Genomic DNA, 17942 nt, shown 5'->3' with positions numbered 1-17942 from the left:
TAAGAGGTACAGTTAGTAAGTTTGCAGATGACACCAGAATTGGAGGTGTAGTGGACAGTGAAGAGGGTTACCTCAGATTACAACAGGATCTTGACCAGATGGGCCAATGGGCAGAGAAGTGGCAGATGGAGTTTAATTCAGGTAAATGCGAGGTGCTGCATTTTGGGAAAACACTTAATGGTAAGATCCTCGGGTGTGTTGCTGAACAAAAAGGTCTTGGAATGCAGGTTCATGGCTCCTTGAAAGTGGAGTCGCAGGTAGATAGGATAGTGAAGAAGGCGTTTGGTGTGCTTTCTTTTATTGGTCAGAGTATTGAGTACAGGAGTTGGGAGGTCATTTTTGGGACAACATTGTTTAGGCCACTGTTGGAATATTGCATGCAGTTCTGGTCTCCTTCCTTTTGGAAAGATGTTGTGAAACTTGAAAGGGTTCAGAAAGATTTACAAGGATGTTGCCAGAGTAGGAGGATTTTGCTAGTGTAGATAGAGAAAAAATATTCTGTCTGGGAAATTGATCCATAATTCATGGACATAGTTTCAGAATCATTGGTAAAAGATCAAGAAGTGAATTGAGACTTTTTTCCCCTGTTGATTTGTTGGAATCTGAAACATCGACTGACAGAATGTTTGAAGCTCATTCTATGGGATGCTTGAGAATGAGCAGGTTTCCTGATGAAGAGCTTCTGCCCGAAAGGTTGATTCTCCTGCTCCTCGGATGCTGCCTGACCTGCTGTGCTTTTCCAGCACCACACTCTCGAATGAGCAGGTTACAGGATTGCAGAAAAAAGGCTGAATGTGACCCTAAGTATAACTGCTCTTTCGAAGAGTCAGCACCGGCATAAAGCCTAAGTAGGTTTATAGATCTGGCTGAGGTTCTAAGGTTTTGAAAGGATTTTTCTTCTCTGGTGCGGATATTTAGAACAAGAGCATAGCCCTAATCACAGAGCCAGGCCATTCAGAAGAGAAGTTAGGAAATTCATGACCTAAATGGTGGTAGACATTTGGAACATAAAGGTGACTATGATCTTAATTAATCATTTTAAATCTGAATTTTGTGTTGAAATTAAAGATATGAGGCCAAGCAAGGTAGGTGGGAAAATTTAAACGACAGATCATTTGTGATCTGATTGAATAATGGAAAGGCCTACACCTACAGTAGACAATGTTCCTCACACTTAATAGCATTTTCTGAGCTGATGGCAAGTGTGGCAGAGTGGCTGAGATAGAATTCACATGCAATCAAGAGAATGATGCTGGAAAAGCACAGCAGGTCAGGCAGCATCTGAGGAGCAGGAGAATTGATGTTTCGGGCATAAGCCCGACATCCTGATGAAGGGCTCTTGTCCGAGACATCGGTTCTCCTACTCACGGATGCTGCCTGACTTGCTGTGCTTTTCCAGCATTACACACTCGACTCTGATCTCCAGCATCTGCAGTCCTCACTTTTTCCAGGATTAACGTGCAGTCAAGGGAGCCTAAATCTTTGGTTTATATTTGCTAAGTATTTGGATATCAAGACATCCTAATCATCAGTAATTAATTCCACCATCTTGAAGGAACTTTTAAATATATTAGTAATAGAGTACTGTGGATGCTTGAGATCTGAAATTAAAATAGAAAATGCTCTGGAAACTCAGCAGGCCTAGCAGCATCTGTGAAGAGAATGTTAACTCTGTTTCACTCTCCAGTGAACTCCAGTTTTGAACAGGGATTTAATTTCTACCAAATGTCACACTTGAGTTTCTCTAGCATTTTTCTTTAAATTAAAGAAATTAACGTGCCAGGAGCATTGTCTTAGATTTTAATCTCAGGAATACCCATTTTCAGCTTGATCAGGCTTATTGGTAAACTATTAACTTTGGCTTGATGTATCTGTCTCCTTTTACTTAAAACTAAAAATCTCACACCACCACGTTATAGTCCAACAAGCTTTTGGAGCGCTGCTCCTTCGTCAGCAGCATTCCGAAAGTTATTACTTCCAAATAAACCTGTTGGGCTATAACCTGGTGGTGTGATTTTAAACTTTGTCCACCCCAGTCCAACACCAGCACCTCCACATCATTACTTAAAATTGGTGAACTGAAAGCAACTCCAAAATTGTTTTGAATTCTGATTGAACCTGTTCTTCTGGTTTTGGCCAGAAGACCACAGTTTGCCATTATGTTTTCAATGCACTCTTGATTGAAGTTGTACTTGACTGGAAAACATGATACACATTTGACAGATCTCTATTTTTAACAAATGTAAAGCATCATCTGCAGTGGAAAATTGAGTGTTGTGCTCCCTATTCCCCCCACCCCTAAATTAACCGAGGTAGTTAAGTATGTTTGTTAAGAATTGGAAGTAACGGGTTAGAGAAATGATGAATCCTAATTGAAGGTGAGTTAGTTCTCATTGTAATACTTTATCCTCAGCTCTGTCCATGTCAAATATTCATTTTAATTTATTACTTGATCACTCACCTGAGCACTTGAATTTGACTGACAAAAGCCACCAGTACCTTTCCCAACCATTACATTTATTTAGGCAATAACTGATGCAACCTTGTACCCAGATTGATGAATTGAAAACTCCATCTGGATATTGCTGTAAGGCATTTTTTAACACATTAGCATCATAACTACTGGACAAAACTTGATGCCCTTAGAGCTGTGCTTCAATTATCATGACATTTTGGTAGAAATTAAATCCCTGTTCAAAACTAGAGTACCCATTCTGTCTATCTTTATTTGATTCTGAGGTTGTTTCTGTAAAAGGTATTCCCTTGCAAATGGGTAACACCCATCAGAATGATTTTACTCCTGTCCTAGCTAGTGCAGCACAGCAACAAAAGCCTAAATAGTTTGCCTGAATTTATCTGACTGAAATTTTCAGTGTACAAGAACATGGCATTGGGACTTGGAGCAGTTGTGTTCATGGTAAAGTGGGCATTCTTAATAGATTCGTTCAAGTTCTGTTCCTATGGAAGGTGCAGAAATCGTAACAACTCTTATCAGAGCAATGACACTCATTCAAGGAGGGAAGAGTGAGAGTACAGGACAAATATATTCCCATAAAATGAAAGGGTGAGACTGAGACCAAAGAATCATAGATGTAAAGGGGCAAAAAGGTTAGGATTTTAAAAAAGCTTAGGGTGAGGGCTTAATACAGCAGAGTCCCTAGACTACAAAAAGTGCATGGGATGAATTAAAAATGAAATTAGGAAAGGTTGGAATGCACATGAGAATAAATTAGTGAGTAAACTAAACTGAAACTGAAGGGTTTTTGAAATTTATATGAAACCAGAGAATAACTAGGGAAAGAATAGGGCCACTCTGGGACCATTGAGGTAATCTGTGCATGAGATGAAAGGTGTGGACACAGTCCTCAATGGATAATTTGCATTGGCCTTCACAATGAAAACAGACGATACAGGATCAAAAATCAGGATGGAGCACTGTGAAATAGTAAAAGAAATCAAGCATAGACAGGCAGTGCTAGTGGGTTTAACAGTTTTAAAACTTAATGCATCCACAGGCCTCGATGACCTGTATCTTTGCCTGTTAGGGGAGGCAAAGAGAGCCATTGCAGTAATTTTCAGAACCTCGCTGGTGACAGATCTGGTACCAGAGGGCTGGAAAACTATTTAATGTTCTCCCATTTTTAAAAAAAATTAGGAATAGACCAGTAAATCTCAAACCAGTCCGTCTGACCTTGGTGGGAACATTAGAAAGGACAAAATATATTTGCACTTGGAGAGAAACGTGGGTCAGTCAGCAAGCATTGACATGGATTTAAGAGAATGTTATGTTTGACAAATTTTATTGAATTTTATTAAGAGGTGCCACTGGTAATGTTTGATGTGGTTGATGTAGACTTCAGTGTGGCTTTAGTAGACTAGTCAAGAAGGTAAGAGGCCATGGATTCCAATGCAAATTGAGCATTGGATCCAAAATTGGCTGAGAGGTGGGAAGCAGAGGGCGATTGTCAAAGGATGTTTGTGTGACTGGAAATCTGTTTCCAATGGATTTTTGCGGTGTTCCACACTGGGGCCCTTCCTGCTTGTAGCACACACGTATGGATTGGACTTAATGGAATGCACAATGTACATTTAAGGTAGAATAATAGGAAGGGAATAGTGAACAGAAGGATATTGACAAACTGGTCATGTGGGCAGACTAGTGGCAAGTGGAACTCAACCTGGAGAAGTGAGAGGTAATACTCTTGGAAGGACTAACAAGACAAGGGAATTTCACTTTAAATTGTACAACTCTGGAAAATATTGCATATCAGAGGAACTTTGTACCCTGGTAGATCCATGAAGGCAGCAGGGCAAGTAGATGAGTAGTTGGGCGGTTGAGAAACCTACCTTATTTAATAAAGTATGGAATAAAAACAAGGAAATTATGCTGGCCAGACCACAACTGGAGTGCTCTGTGCCACATTCGGGCCAGCACAGTGGCTCAGTGGTTAGCACTACTGCCTCAGCGCCAAGGACCCAGGTTCCATTTCAGCCTTGGGCAACTGTCTGTGTGGAGTTTGCATGTTCTCCCTGTGTCTGTGTGGGTTTCCTCCCACAGTCGAAAGATGTGCAGACCAGGTGAATTGGCCATTCTCAATTGCCCATAGTGTTAGGTGCATTCGTCAGAGGGAACTGAGTCTGGGTGGGTAACTGTTCGGACGGTTGGTGTGGACCTGTTGGGCTGAAGGGCCTGTTTCCACACTGTAGGGAATCTAATCATTTATAGGAAGGAGGAAGTGAGGGCTGCAGATGCCGGAGATCAGAGTCACAAAGTGTGGTGCTGGCAAAGCACAGCCAATCAGGCAGCATTCCTGATGAAGAGTTTATGCTCAATGTCAACACTCCTACTCACCAGATGCTGCCAGACCGGCTATGCTTTTCCAGCCCCACACTTTTTGACATTATCAGAAGGATATGATTGCGCTAGAGGAAAGGCAGAAGAGATTTATCAGGATGCTACCTGTACTGTAGGAACTGAGGTCACAGGAAAGATCAGATAGGCCCAGGTTTGTTTCTCTTGGAGCAGCAATGGTGATGGGGGAATTAAAAGTGGTGTATAAGACTTTGGGGTGTAGAATGGATGGGCAGTTGCTGTTTCCATTAGAAGAAGTTTCACTAACCAGAGGACATTGAATGTAAGAGCTAGAAGGCTAAAAGAGTTGTTGAGAATCTCTTCACTGGGAATCTGGAACTCTCTGCCTGAAAAGGTGGTTAAGTCAGGAAACCCTTGAAATATTTAAGCAGTATTTAGGTATTTACAGGGAAGCAACGGTCTAGTGGTGTGATCACTGCACTGTTAATCCAGAGACCCAGGGTTTGAATCCTGGCATGGCAGATGAATTTGAATTCAATGACCATGAATCTATTGTCGATTGTCAGGAAAAGCCCATCTGGTTCACTAATGTCCTTCAGGTTATGAACTGCCATCCTTACCTGGTCTGCCTTACATGTGACTCCAGATCCACAGCATGTGGTTCACTCTTAACTGCTCTCTGGGCAATTATGAATGGGCAGGAAGTGCTGGTCTAGCCAGTAGCACCCTCAACCTGTGAATGGAATTTTTAAAAAATCTTGTACCTATCACCTTCAGTTCAGTGAGCCAAGAGATGAAAAATTGGATTAGTGTAGTCAGGTCTTTGAGTGGTTCAGGCATGACAGGGCGAATGGCCTCCCACAATGCTGTCAACACCTGAGCACTTTCTGTGAAGGAGGAGTGGGGGCAACCAGGGTAACTGAAGCCTTAATTTTATTTTTGTGTGTGAAGGTGAAATGCTGAGAGAGAGATGATCTTCAATTTGCATAACTAGGTAAAAATCAGCATCCTGCGTTCAGTTTCTTTCAACAATTTTCAGGAATCTATTTACAACTTTATATTTTTCCTAGTTACAGACATAATAATTCCTGGAAAATCAGGATTAATGTTGCATCATTTTTACATAAGGTATGCATTTAACTATTTATTTTGGTGAATGCATAAAAAGAGTATGGAAAATTTTTAATTATGATTAACAAAACATTTTGTCTATAGATTAAGTTATAAGATTTAATATTTGTTTGTATACGATCTTTGGTATTTGTCTTTTCTATGTAAAGAAGAAACTCAATTTAAACAAAAAAGCACAAATTTAGAAGGTAATGTTACTCTGTGTCATCTAAAAATGCATTAGTGAGAAAAGGAGCTTCCAAAATCAGAAAAACAGCCCTTGAGAGAGTCTCTTGAGCAAAAAAATAATTTGGCCCCTAATATGGGGATCTGCTAGACGTCGTCTTGCTGTCAGCTGTTCGTTCTTTTGTTCTGTGAATTTGAATAGTCCACTTGTGAGAAAAGAGTAACTCCCTCGGCATGCCCATTGGAAGTAGTTGTCAATGTTTAACTCATTGGGCATGTGTCTGTGTCTCGGCAAATAGCTGGCAGCCATTGTCATTTTTGATGTGTTATTGAAAAATCAAAAGGTAAGCATACCAAAAATCTGCTGGATCTGTTTGTTTCCCTCGTTATTTTTGCAGATTTATTTTCTTGTTCCAAAGATCTGTGGATTTCTTGTTCCAAAGATCAGAATTTTAATCTGATTAAAATTCCAGCCTGTAAATTAAGGTATTGTTTTGTAAATGAAGCAGAGAAATTTACAGGTGAGCGTTTTGCTTATCTGCGTCTGTACTGACTCTGCTAGGCAGTCCAAACCTAAAGCCACTGATCTGCTCCCTCCTGATAGCTTCCAGTGCTTCAAGTGTTTATTCCATCTGCTGTTTAAAAGATGCAGTGATCTCTCTGAAAACTACTGCCTGCAGCACGTGAAAACATGTTTGCCCCATAATAAATATTGGCAATGAATGTGCTAACCTTTTAACAAGTGGTTACAAAATCACGTCATGAGCAAGGGTTAAATATCATACTTAGTCATTTCACTTCTATTGAGTTTAGTTTAACTACTTTCAGATCATATTGCAATTAGCCTTAAAGGCAAGATTTTGATTTTTAAATTTTTCTTTTTCTTTTTCCCTCCTTTTTAGGACAATGCCACAGAAAAGGCTGAAAAGGAGGTAAGGTCCAATCTGGGAACCAGAATGGTGTCAAAATTAGTCGCCATGACTCGAATAGAATATTGCACATTAGAATCACTTTTTTTCTCCCAGTCCTAGCTGATTATTTGTACTAAAAGCAGACTTTGGGAGAATGGATCTGAAGCTTCGCACTCCACCTCTTCGAGATGAGACGGTACAATGGGAAAAGTTCTACAGGGAATGTTTGGCATCTAACAAGGGGGGATGTGCAATGAGAAACTTCCTCCTTGGACCTTGTTTACTCGCTGCTTCAAGCTGTGCCCCTTTCTAATCTAAAATCAAGATATAAAATTTCATTAAGGATTTTTTAAAAAAATCTAATTGTCCCACTTTGATTAGAAATGCAGATTTTTTTATTACTTTCTCCCAATCGCTACTTGTGTAACAACCTCAGTTTAATTAGATACTTTAATGGTTTTCTTTAATTTCTTCATTTCAAATAACTCTACAGTAAAAGTTCATGAATTAAGATTTGTGAACTTTAAATATCTTGTGTTTACCTTGAAAATGATCTCAAATGTTGAAAATTAATTTCTGCCGCCAATTTAGGTTGTTGATCTGATGGGGGAATAAAAGCTGGAAAGTTTTATTTCAATGCACCAAAGCTTGCTGCATAGAAGATCTTTAGAGACAAGATTAACCAAGTGATTGCATTGTTGATAATCTTCATGCTTGCGTGTGTATCACGTGAAAGAGCCTGTATTTTTACTTGTATGAAGATGGGAAAAATTCTAGATTATTCTGTAACATCCTAGTCTTAGGTTCAGAAGGCGCAAAGAGTTGCATATAGATAATAGTAAATTGCTTGTAAATATTTCTGCAGATTTGTAATATATTTTTATACTTTAAAATGTACTGTAGATTTCAATTTTGGTTTACCTTTTAGAAGCATGGAAGCAAATTTTGAAATGTATATATTACGGTAGAACAAATGTTGAAGGATAATGTAATTTTCTTGAGCTGCCAGAATAACTGTTAACAAAAACCCCACAAAAAGCACCTTGCCTAATTATAAATATAAAGTGACATTTGTGGTTTTCTGCAAATGCCAATTACTACTGCTAATGTCTTAATGTATTGTGCAAGATGTAAACAGCATGACTTGGATTGTGTCTTTAAACTTAGATTTCCTGGACAGAGGCAGGCTTTTTAAAAAAGCCTGTAGTACCCTTGTTTCGCACAGTTGTAAACCCTTCATACAATGTATCCTTACCTGAGCACTTCACCTGTATCCACTGCTTCTTCCCATCCAAATCAAGTTGCTACTGCTTTTTCAGCTACATTTTTATAATAAACTATAAAATGAAATATTTTGTATCTCCTGTCATGTTTAGTTGTATTCTATGTATAAATGTGCCCAGTTTCTATTGCCTAGCCAAGTTCTATACAAATCAAACTGAGATTCTATGAAACCAAAACCCTGACGTAAAGTACAATTTTTAGCAAGGGAATAGAAGCTGGTCCATGTCTGTTTACCTGAGCCTCTCACTTCATTCTAATCATAGCAAGTCCCTTTTTTTAGAAATGTTTATCTAACTTCCTTAAATAAAGCAGTGGCTTATCAGTTGCAAATTTATAGACTTTCATGATGCTTATTGTGTTCAGTAATTCACCGTGAACACTTCAAGCAATTTGGATTTGAAGTGCAGGTTTGTTAATCGGATTTATGATTATTACACAATAAGAGCAAAGCTAGATCAGCTTTCATTTCTGAAAAATAGATGGCTACCTTATATCAGAAAAGTTAAATAATAATAATGGTGGATTTGAGAGCTGCAGCAACACCCAATGAAACTGTCTGAAATGAGGATTGAGCTCTGACTTTGGAGAAGAGAAATATTGTTAAAAATTGGTGCATTTGTGCAAAACGTTACTGGTGACAGCTAAAACTTCCAATTTGTGGATTTAAAAGAAAAGCTTGCTCAGTTTGCTGGTTTAGAATAAGATGCTACATTTTTCATCCCACAAAGGGAATTTTTGAGATGAATGCCAAAGAGGTGCTATGGGAAGATAAGAGTATGATATTTATTTGGCCCAGTCCAGTATTGTTTGCATATCAAGAACTATCGGCTTCAACAATGGAACTCGTTTGTGAATTGAAAGTAGTGCCAGCAAGCTATGCAAATGAAAGTATTTGATTTATGTGGCATCTTTTGTTCATATTTTTAGCCACGCAAATTTTCATCTGATTAAATTGGCACTGCAGCCAATTCTTTTTGATTAATTTACAGGATTGAGGTGCTACCTACCAGCAAGGCCAATACTTACTAGCCATTGTTTTTGGACTTGATAGTGAGCCATGCTACTTTGAACGCAACTGATTAGTTTCTGAGGTATTTCAGGGGCCAAATAAAAATTATCTACATTCAAAGTCTGTGCGAAGATTTGTAGCTCGGGTGCTCGTTGTTGTGGTTCTGTTCGCCGAGCTAGAAGTTTTTGTTGCAACAAAAACTTCCAGCTCGGCGAACAGAACCACAACATTATCTACATTGCTGTGGGTGCACTGTCACACAAGCCAGACACGGCCAAGACAGCTGATTTCCTCCCCTAAACGCCAGATTGGTATTTACAGCAATCCAGTCATTTCATGGCCACAGTTACTCTCACTGGCTTTTTATTTCGCCAGTTGAAAGTCATAGAGTCAACAGCACAGAAACAGGCCCTTTGGCCCAAACTGGTCCGTGCCAACCAAAATGTCTGTCCATGCTAACCCCATTTCCCTGCAATTGGCCCATATCCTTCTAAACTTTTCATTATCCATGTATTTGTCCAAATGCCTTTTAAATGTTGTTAATGTACCTGCCTCAACCACATCCGCTGGCAGCACATTCCATATGCGTACTACACTTTTTTAAAAGTTGCCCCTCCGCTTCTCTTTTATTCTTTCCTCCACCCTTAAACTGATGCCCTCTCATCCTTGGTTCCCCAACCCTAGGAAAGGACCGAGTGCATTCACCCTATCCATGCTTTCATGATTTTATACACTTCTATCAGGTGCCCCCTCAGTCTCCAACGTTGTAACGAAAAATGTCCCCGCTTGTCCAACCTCTCCCTATAGTTCAGGTCGTTGAGTCCTGGCAGCATCCTTGTAAATGTCTTCTGCACTCTTTCCAGTTTAATAACATCCTTCCTCTCACAAGGTGACAAACTGAACACAATACTCCCAAGTGCAGCCTCACCGACATCCTGTACAGCTGCAACATAGCTTCCCAACTTCTCTACTCAGTGCCCTGACTGATGAAGGCCAGTGTGCCAAAAGACACCTTGACTGCCCTGTGACTTCACTTTCAGAGAACCGTGCACCTGAACTCCATGATCCCTTGTTCCATTACACTCCTTTAGGCCCTACCATTCACCATGAAACTCCTACCTTGATATGACTTTCCAAAATGCAATACCTCACACTTAGCTGTATTAAACTCCGGCCCACTTCCCCAGCTGATCAAGGTTCTGCAATTTCTGAGAACCTTCCTCACTGTCCACTATACCAACTATTTTAGTATCATCAGCAAACTTACTAATCATGTCTTATACATTCTCATCCAAATCATTAATGCAGATAACAAACCATCAAGCAATTTCATATCCAATTTGCCAGCTCCCCCTATATTCCATGTGATCTAACCTTCTAGAGCAGCCCAGCATGGTGAACCTTGCCAAAGTCCTTACTGAAAACCATATCGACTACGTTGACTGCCCTTCCCTCCAACCTTTCTGGTCACTTCTTCAAAGAACTTGGGGCATAATCTCCCATAACAAATTTGTGAGGCATAACCTCCCCCACACACAGCCATGTGACTACTCCTAATCAAACCCTGACTTTCCAAATGCATGTACGTCTTAACTCTCCGAATCCCCTCAGGCAACTTATCCACTGCAGATGTTAGGCTTACTGGTCTATAGTTCCCAGGCTTTTCTTTGCAGCCCTTGAATAATGGAACAAGATTCACTACCTTCCAGTCTTCTAGAACCTTGCCCTTGATGCAAAAATATCAGCTAGGGCCCCTTCTCTAGCGTCTTGCAGTATTTTTGGGTATGTCTGGTCAGAACCAGGAGATTTATCCACCTTCATATATTCAAATACATCCAACACCACCTCTGCTGTGATATGGACTGTCCCCAAGATATCGCCACTAAGTTACCCAAGTTCCACTGTGTCCATGTCTTTCTCCATGGTAGACACAGGAGAGATATTCATTGAGAGCCTCATCTATCTGTGGTTCTACTTGTCAACTTTGATCCTTGAGGGACCTATTTTCACTCTAGTTATTCTTTTTCTTTTAATATACTTAACCTCTTTTGGATTCACCCTAATTTTCTCAAACAAGGCTATCTCATGCCCCCTTTTAACCCTCCTGATTTCCTCCTTCAGTAAACTCCTGTGTCCCCTGCAAACCTCCAGGGATTCCCTTGATCCCAGCTGCCTCTACCTGAATCACACCTATTTTTTTGGTGAAAGCCTCAATATCTCTTGTCATCCAGGCTTCCATATTCCTGCCAGCCTTGCCCATCACCCTGTCAGGAATATATTGACCTTGAACTCTAGTTCTCACTTTAAAAGTCCTCCCACTTACCTTTTTGCCTGCAAACAAACTACAATTAAACCCACTGCAAGATCCTTTCTTATTCCATAAAAAAATTGCCAATATTGAACTTGAACCTGTGGACCAGTTTTGTCCCTCGCCGTAACTATTTTTAATAGAACTACAGTCATTGGTCCCAGGGTGCTCTCCTGCTGTCATCTCCATCACCTGTCTTGCCCTATTTTCCAAAAGTAGGTCGGGTTTTGCCTTTTCCTGAGTAGGACCCTTTATATACTGCTTGAGGAAACGTCCCTGGACACAGTTAACAAATTCCACCCCAGATAAGCCCTTAACGCTCTGGTAATCCCAGTCTTTGTTAGGAAAACCGAACTCCCCGGCTATGACAACCCTTTTGCTCCTGCAAGTCTTCCCAGTCCCCCTGCCTATTTGTTTCTGTAATTCCTGTTGACTATTTGGGGGGGCTATAGTACAACCCAAGAAGATCACCATCCCACCTTATTTCTTAGTGGCACCCACAAAGCCTCACTGGATGATACTTCAGTTATTTCATCTGACTACTGTTGTGATACGTGCCTTAATCAATAATGCAGCTTCCCCCTCCCCTCTTTCCACCACCTCGGTCCCGCTTAAAGGACCTGTACCCCAGCATATTAAGCTATGTTTCAGTAATGAATATAATATCCAAGTCCCATATACCTATCCACACCATGTGTTCATTGGACTTAACTGTCAACCCTCTAGCATTGGAATTAATTGCAATTTAATCCAACAGGTGTTTCTTGCTCCCTGTCATGTTCCAGCCTGACCTGTCTCTTCAACTTGCTATTTCTGATTACAGTATCTCCTTTGAGCCTCACATTTGCCTCTCTGCTGTTGATGATCCCACCTCTCTGCCCATCCTCCCTTGCAGCACTAGCAAACTTGGCTGTCAATATATTGGTCCCTCTCCAGTTCAGGTGCAAACTGTCCCTCTTGGACAGAAAAGATCCCAATCGTCTAACAATCTGAATCCCTGCCCCCAGCACCAATCCTTTAGCTACTCATTCATCTGCCATATCCTTCTGTTCTTAGCCTCACTAGCATGGGGGACTGGAAATAATCCAGTGATTATCACCAACAAGGTCCTGGTTTTAACTTAGCACTCTATAATCACTTTGCAGGGTCTCATCCCTATTTCTACTTATGTAATATGTGCCAATGTCTTACTGTTTTCCCCCTCCCCCTGGAGAATGTTCTGCAGCCACAGAATGTTGAATCTATACTCCCCAGTTGGATCTGAGTTCGTGATTCTGTATTGAAAGTCGAGGTGTCTGGATAAGCAAGTCCCATAAAGTAACTATGATATTCTGATATCATTGTTCATTATTGTGAAAGAAATGTTAATTTAAAATGGCTTTGATTTTGTTGAAACTGAGTAGTTAAGCAAAAATACTACAAACAATTTGTAATTCACTTGGGAAAATTATTGATACTTTGCTGTGATGTTGGTAAGGTGTCTCGTCTCTTTCTGCTCAGTGATGATGGACCATGCCACATCCAGTTGAAAAGGACATACAAGTTGTTCTGCTATAACAAGCATTTCATTAACGCGAAATCATTGTAATTGACGAATTGGGGACGCTTTCTAAAGTGCAAACTTTTTAGAACATGTTGGCTGTAACGTGATTACATCGCCAAAACTTCAAATCCTGTTTCTGAAGTGCGATCTTTCAATACGGGTTTGCACAAGAATGCAACCATCCTGTTATAGATGAACTATCTGTATAGGAAATGTTGCAAATATCCACTAGATTAGGTAGCACCTGTGGTGAGAGACAATTAGCATTTCAGATGATTGGGTGAGTTTAACCCATTCATTTCCTTCTAAGCCTCATGTCTTTGTTTAAACGTTTGTTCATGATAGAAGATGTGCATGTCCAAAAATGGCCCACAGCTGAAATCTTTATTGCCAGAACAAAGATTTTGTGTGTAAGAATAATCTTCAAGTCACCTATTCCTATAAATAATGATTCCTAATCAAAAAACTGCACTTTACTCAACCCATCTCAACCAACTGTATTTGTACAGTCCACATTCCAGGTCAATGCACATGACTATATTATCCAGTCATAGAATCCCTTGAGGGTGGAAATAAGCCACTTGGCCCACCGACCCTCCCACCCAGACTCCTTCCCCAACCCTATTACTCCACATTTCCCATGACTGATGCACCTAACCTGCACATCCCTGAACACAATGGGCAATTTAGGATGGCCAATTCACCTAACCTGCACATCTTCGGACTGTAGGAGGAAACCCAAGCAGACATAGGGAGAATGTGCAAACTCCAGCCCGAGGCTAGAATCAAACCCAGGTCCCTGGGCTTGTGAGGCAGCAATGCTGCCCCAGTCATATCATTAAAAGCAACATGTATTTTACGATTAGTAATAAACCTGTCTGTTTCCCCTTTTTTTTTTTACAAATCAATAAGCTATCATCAGAATAGTTCTTTCTATTTGAGCATCATTTTATTTGGTGATAAAGCTTATAAATACATGAAAATTGTTCATGGAATATATAATAAACTAGCAGCATGTGCAATGTAAAATTTGGATGTAACATTTTATTTATGTAAAGCCTTATTGAACACGCTTTCTTCCTTTCTTTTCAGCCTTCAAAAGAAAGGCATGTTGCTGCAGCAAGATCTTCAGTGTAGTACTGGGAATGCAAGGACATGTAATTTATTGCCAAAGGTTCAATTCTTCATCAATTTTATCCATATGTTGTCAATTTATGGCAATGTCCAAAATTAGTTCCATGAGAACTTTTAATCATATTTTGATGCTGGTGGGTTCGGAGGCTGCCATTAATAGACCAACTAATTAATCACCATTTCATCTTCTGGATTGTGGCCGGAAAACATTGGTCTTCCCTCCCAAAGCTTTCGGCCACCCACTGTCTCCCTCCGGGTGGTGAAAATCCAACTCCCTTCTTGTGATATGGAGATTAAAATTATGTTGGACCAAAGTCAGGACGTAAAGCTATGTAATGCAGTTTATGACCCACTTAATTCATCTGTCTGTTCTAGGCTGAAGTGATGTTCATTATAAGAAAGTTAATAGGAATTTGATATGAGTTTAAACCTGAGACTTTGATAACGCAGCAGAGATAAAATCTATTTCTGCTGATTTGGCGAGTCAGGGATTTAAATTATAAATTTTAGGTAGTGATGAAAATGAAAGAGGTTAGATAATTTACTGAATGGTGGGGTTGTTCAGATGTGAAATTGACGATCAAAATAAAAACAGAATCTAAATTGGCTTTGAAGGGCAAATGGGAAAATATTTGGAAATTAAGCAAAATATTAAATGAACAATGGGGCTAAAATGATTTTCTAGTAAACCAACACTGATGTATTGATTTATTTGGCCACCTGTGCTTTTTAATCCACACTCAAAACATGGTAATCTTTTGCTGTAAGTCTTGTATTTGGTGTCCTTTTGGTCAATGTCTCGCTTTCTTGCTGAAGGCAACAGAATTATTTGGTTGGCTATTTCAGGTGTCAGTTAAGAGTTCACCACATTATCACGGATTTGTGGAGACACAGACCATGCTGGGTAAGGATGTCGGATTTCCATCCTTGTGACATGAATAAAACAGATGGGTTTTTTTCTGACAATCCAGCAGATAAGCGTTCACTAATACTTATTGATAAACTTGTAACTTTTTCTAAATTTCAGTCTTCTGAATCGACTACATATAAATTCCCCAGCTTGAAGTGACCATTACTCCAGGTGTCTGGCTTACAAGACCTGATGCTTATGCTAGTGTCGCTACATAATGTTGTAAAAATCAGATCCTGTTTTTGAGATCAGGTTGGAGAAATGATTTGGAGATGCCAGTGTTGGACTGGGGTGTACAAAGTTTAAAAATCACACAACACCATTTATAGTCCAAAAGGTTTATTTGGAAGCACAAGCTTGCGGAGTGCCGCTCCTACAGCCACCTGATGAAACTGGTGCTTCCAGTTAAACCTGTTGGACTATAACGTGGTGTTGTGATTTTTAAGTTTGGAGAAAGGCAGAATACGATACAGTGGAACCTTCTGTTCTTGCAAGGAACAGTTTAGCAACGTCTTTTTTAAAAAAAAAAATCCTTGTTCTCAAATCCATCAATGACTCTGCTGCTGTCCATCTCCTACATGCCTACAAGTTCTGCATTCTGCTTTTAATCACTTTAATACTGATGACTGTGCTTCAGATGACTAAGCCCTAAGATCTGAAGCCCCTCCCCTCTACTTGTCTTCCTTCATTAAACTTATTCCTTGAGCAAGCTTTTGGCAATCTCCCCCAATATTCCCTCATGAGGCTGAGTATGAAGTATTATTTGATACTGCGCTGAATCTCCTTGATGCTGAAGGCAAGGTATGTAATTTTAATGTCTTTCACATTAATTATGATGTCTAAATTTTGCTGTCCTTGCTCTACATCATGCTTCTTATTCAGGTGGCTGCAAAATATTACTCAGTCTTTATTACTCAATTATTCCAAGCACAATAATGGGAATAAATTCAAGTGTTTGACTTGGGTGATTTTTTTTTTTCTTCATACCATCTTTTTCACACCTGTAATCCTTGAGGCAATCTTAAATTTTGAGATTTGCAATTTGTCTACCATTGGAAGATTTATTGGACACTTAGTAACATGCACACACACAGGAAAATTCAGCAAATAATATAGCATGTGTCTTTTAAAATACTTCTGTAGAAAAGGTGAGTGAAGAAATTCCAATACACTGAAAATATTGGTGAAGGAATGAGGAACTTTGAAGTCATCCCTTGTTTACTTGAGAGATCGTAATCTGACCTTATTTTGCAATTTTAATCTGAGGTTAATTCATTTAATTCGAGTCGATTGAGAATAAATTGGTTGCAGTTATTATATTCAGGTGCTGTTAAAATAGTTCATTATTCAGCAGCCTGAATTTCATGGCAGCAAAAGCTTTATTTAATTTTAAGTACAGTAATTGATTCTGGCAGGCTGACCCAGGAATTCCACAGAAAAATGTTTTGTGCATTGGTTGGCATGTGCATAACCAAACCAAAATATGAATGACAAAAAAAAATTGCAGAATATTTGTTGACTGATTACTATAAGGTAAGATGTTTTAGCAACAGTTGTTCAACTGAGCATGCCTTTGTGTAGGACTGTGATTAAAATTATATGATTCATGTCTGGTACCCATCGAGCCTACCCAGCGGCTGAGAGAAATTAGCAGCACTTCCAATTAGATGAGCCAATTCCCACATAAATCACATTCTATTTTCAGGGAAAAAAAATCAGTTATTTTAAAAAACACAGGAGAAATAGCTGTATCAATTCAAAAGGTAACATTGTGGAAATTTCTGCACAGTAGGTTGTCTCCAGGCCCATTTTAAATGTTGGCGGTCAAAGATGTAGTCACAGGTGGGTGTTGAGCAAAGTGGCTCAGTGCTGTTTGTCCTAATAAATCTCTTTTGGGGAAGCAGGGGTACAATGGAGGTAGGAGGAATAAAAATTTATCATTGATTTGTTTCAGCAGCATCACTTGAAATGTTGACCAGGACGGCGGGCAGAACTTCCCTTCTCTTCAAATAGTAGCTTCTCTGTCCACTTATGAGAAAAGATTCTGTCAAGATATCTATTTTACAATTCATTAAAAGACCATTTGGATTTAGACAAGATAATTGTTTTCTCGATCAACTGCACTGAACTCAATTACCTTTTTTTTTCATGTTCTTGATGCAAATACCCTTTTCAGTCAGTCAATCTTTATCATTTGTTCATGCCTAATTTCTCAGTGGAAAGTTATCTTACGAACTTTTGGATTCTGTTTTAAGTGTTTTCCAATCTAAAGATTACGGACACCATTTTATTTCCTCTTGACCACGACATCATCCAGAGTTGAATTTTAAGTGATTGTATAGAGCAGAGAGCTGGGCCTTCTGTGTAAAACGATAAAAGCTGTGCACTATCTTGATATAGGATAGAGAACATCATAATAGCTGTGGTTCTGTTCGCCGAGCTGGAAGTTTTTGTTGCAAACGTTTCGTCCCCTGTCTAGGTGACATCCTCAGTGCTTGGGAGCCTCCTGTGAAGCGCTTCTGTGGTGTTTCCTCCGGCATTTATAGTGGCCTGTCCCTGCCGCTTCCGGTTGTCAGTTTCAGCTGTCCGCTGTAGTGGCCGGTATATTGGGTCCAGGTTGATGTGTTTGTTGATGGAGTTTGTGGATGAGTGCCATGCTTCTAGGAATTCCCTGGCTGTTCTCTGTTTCGCTTGCCCTATAATGGTAGTGTTAGATTAGATTAGATTAGATTAC

General features: G+C 39.7%; 1 protein-coding gene across 12 annotated transcripts in view; it reads left to right on the top strand.

The window, feature by feature from the left end:
- aebp2 (AE binding protein 2) overlaps positions 1–17942 on the top strand; it is a 194997-nt gene that overhangs the window by 76094 nt on the left and 100961 nt on the right. For 2 of the 12 annotated variants that reach the window (XR_006315050.1, XM_043713492.1), the window contains 2 exons: positions 7012–7041; positions 7135–8370. Coding sequence is in view for 7 of the 12 variants with exons in the window: in XM_043713492.1 (XP_043569427.1) it covers positions 7012–7041; positions 7135–7144 (40 nt within the window). In the remaining 5 variants the exon portion in view is untranslated. Of the gene's footprint in view, positions 1–5883; positions 5942–7011; positions 8371–12834; positions 12939–14256; positions 15508–17162; positions 17199–17942 lie in introns of those variants that run through there. The other 10 variants (XR_006315052.1, XM_043713487.1, XM_043713490.1 and 7 more) reach the window with 10 other exon arrangements.

Source organism: Chiloscyllium plagiosum, chromosome 23 (genome assembly GCF_004010195.1).
Source record: "Chiloscyllium plagiosum isolate BGI_BamShark_2017 chromosome 23, ASM401019v2, whole genome shotgun sequence".
Lineage (NCBI taxonomy): Eukaryota > Metazoa > Chordata > Chondrichthyes > Orectolobiformes > Hemiscylliidae > Chiloscyllium > Chiloscyllium plagiosum.
This window is presented reverse-complemented; position numbering and strand designations above follow the sequence as displayed.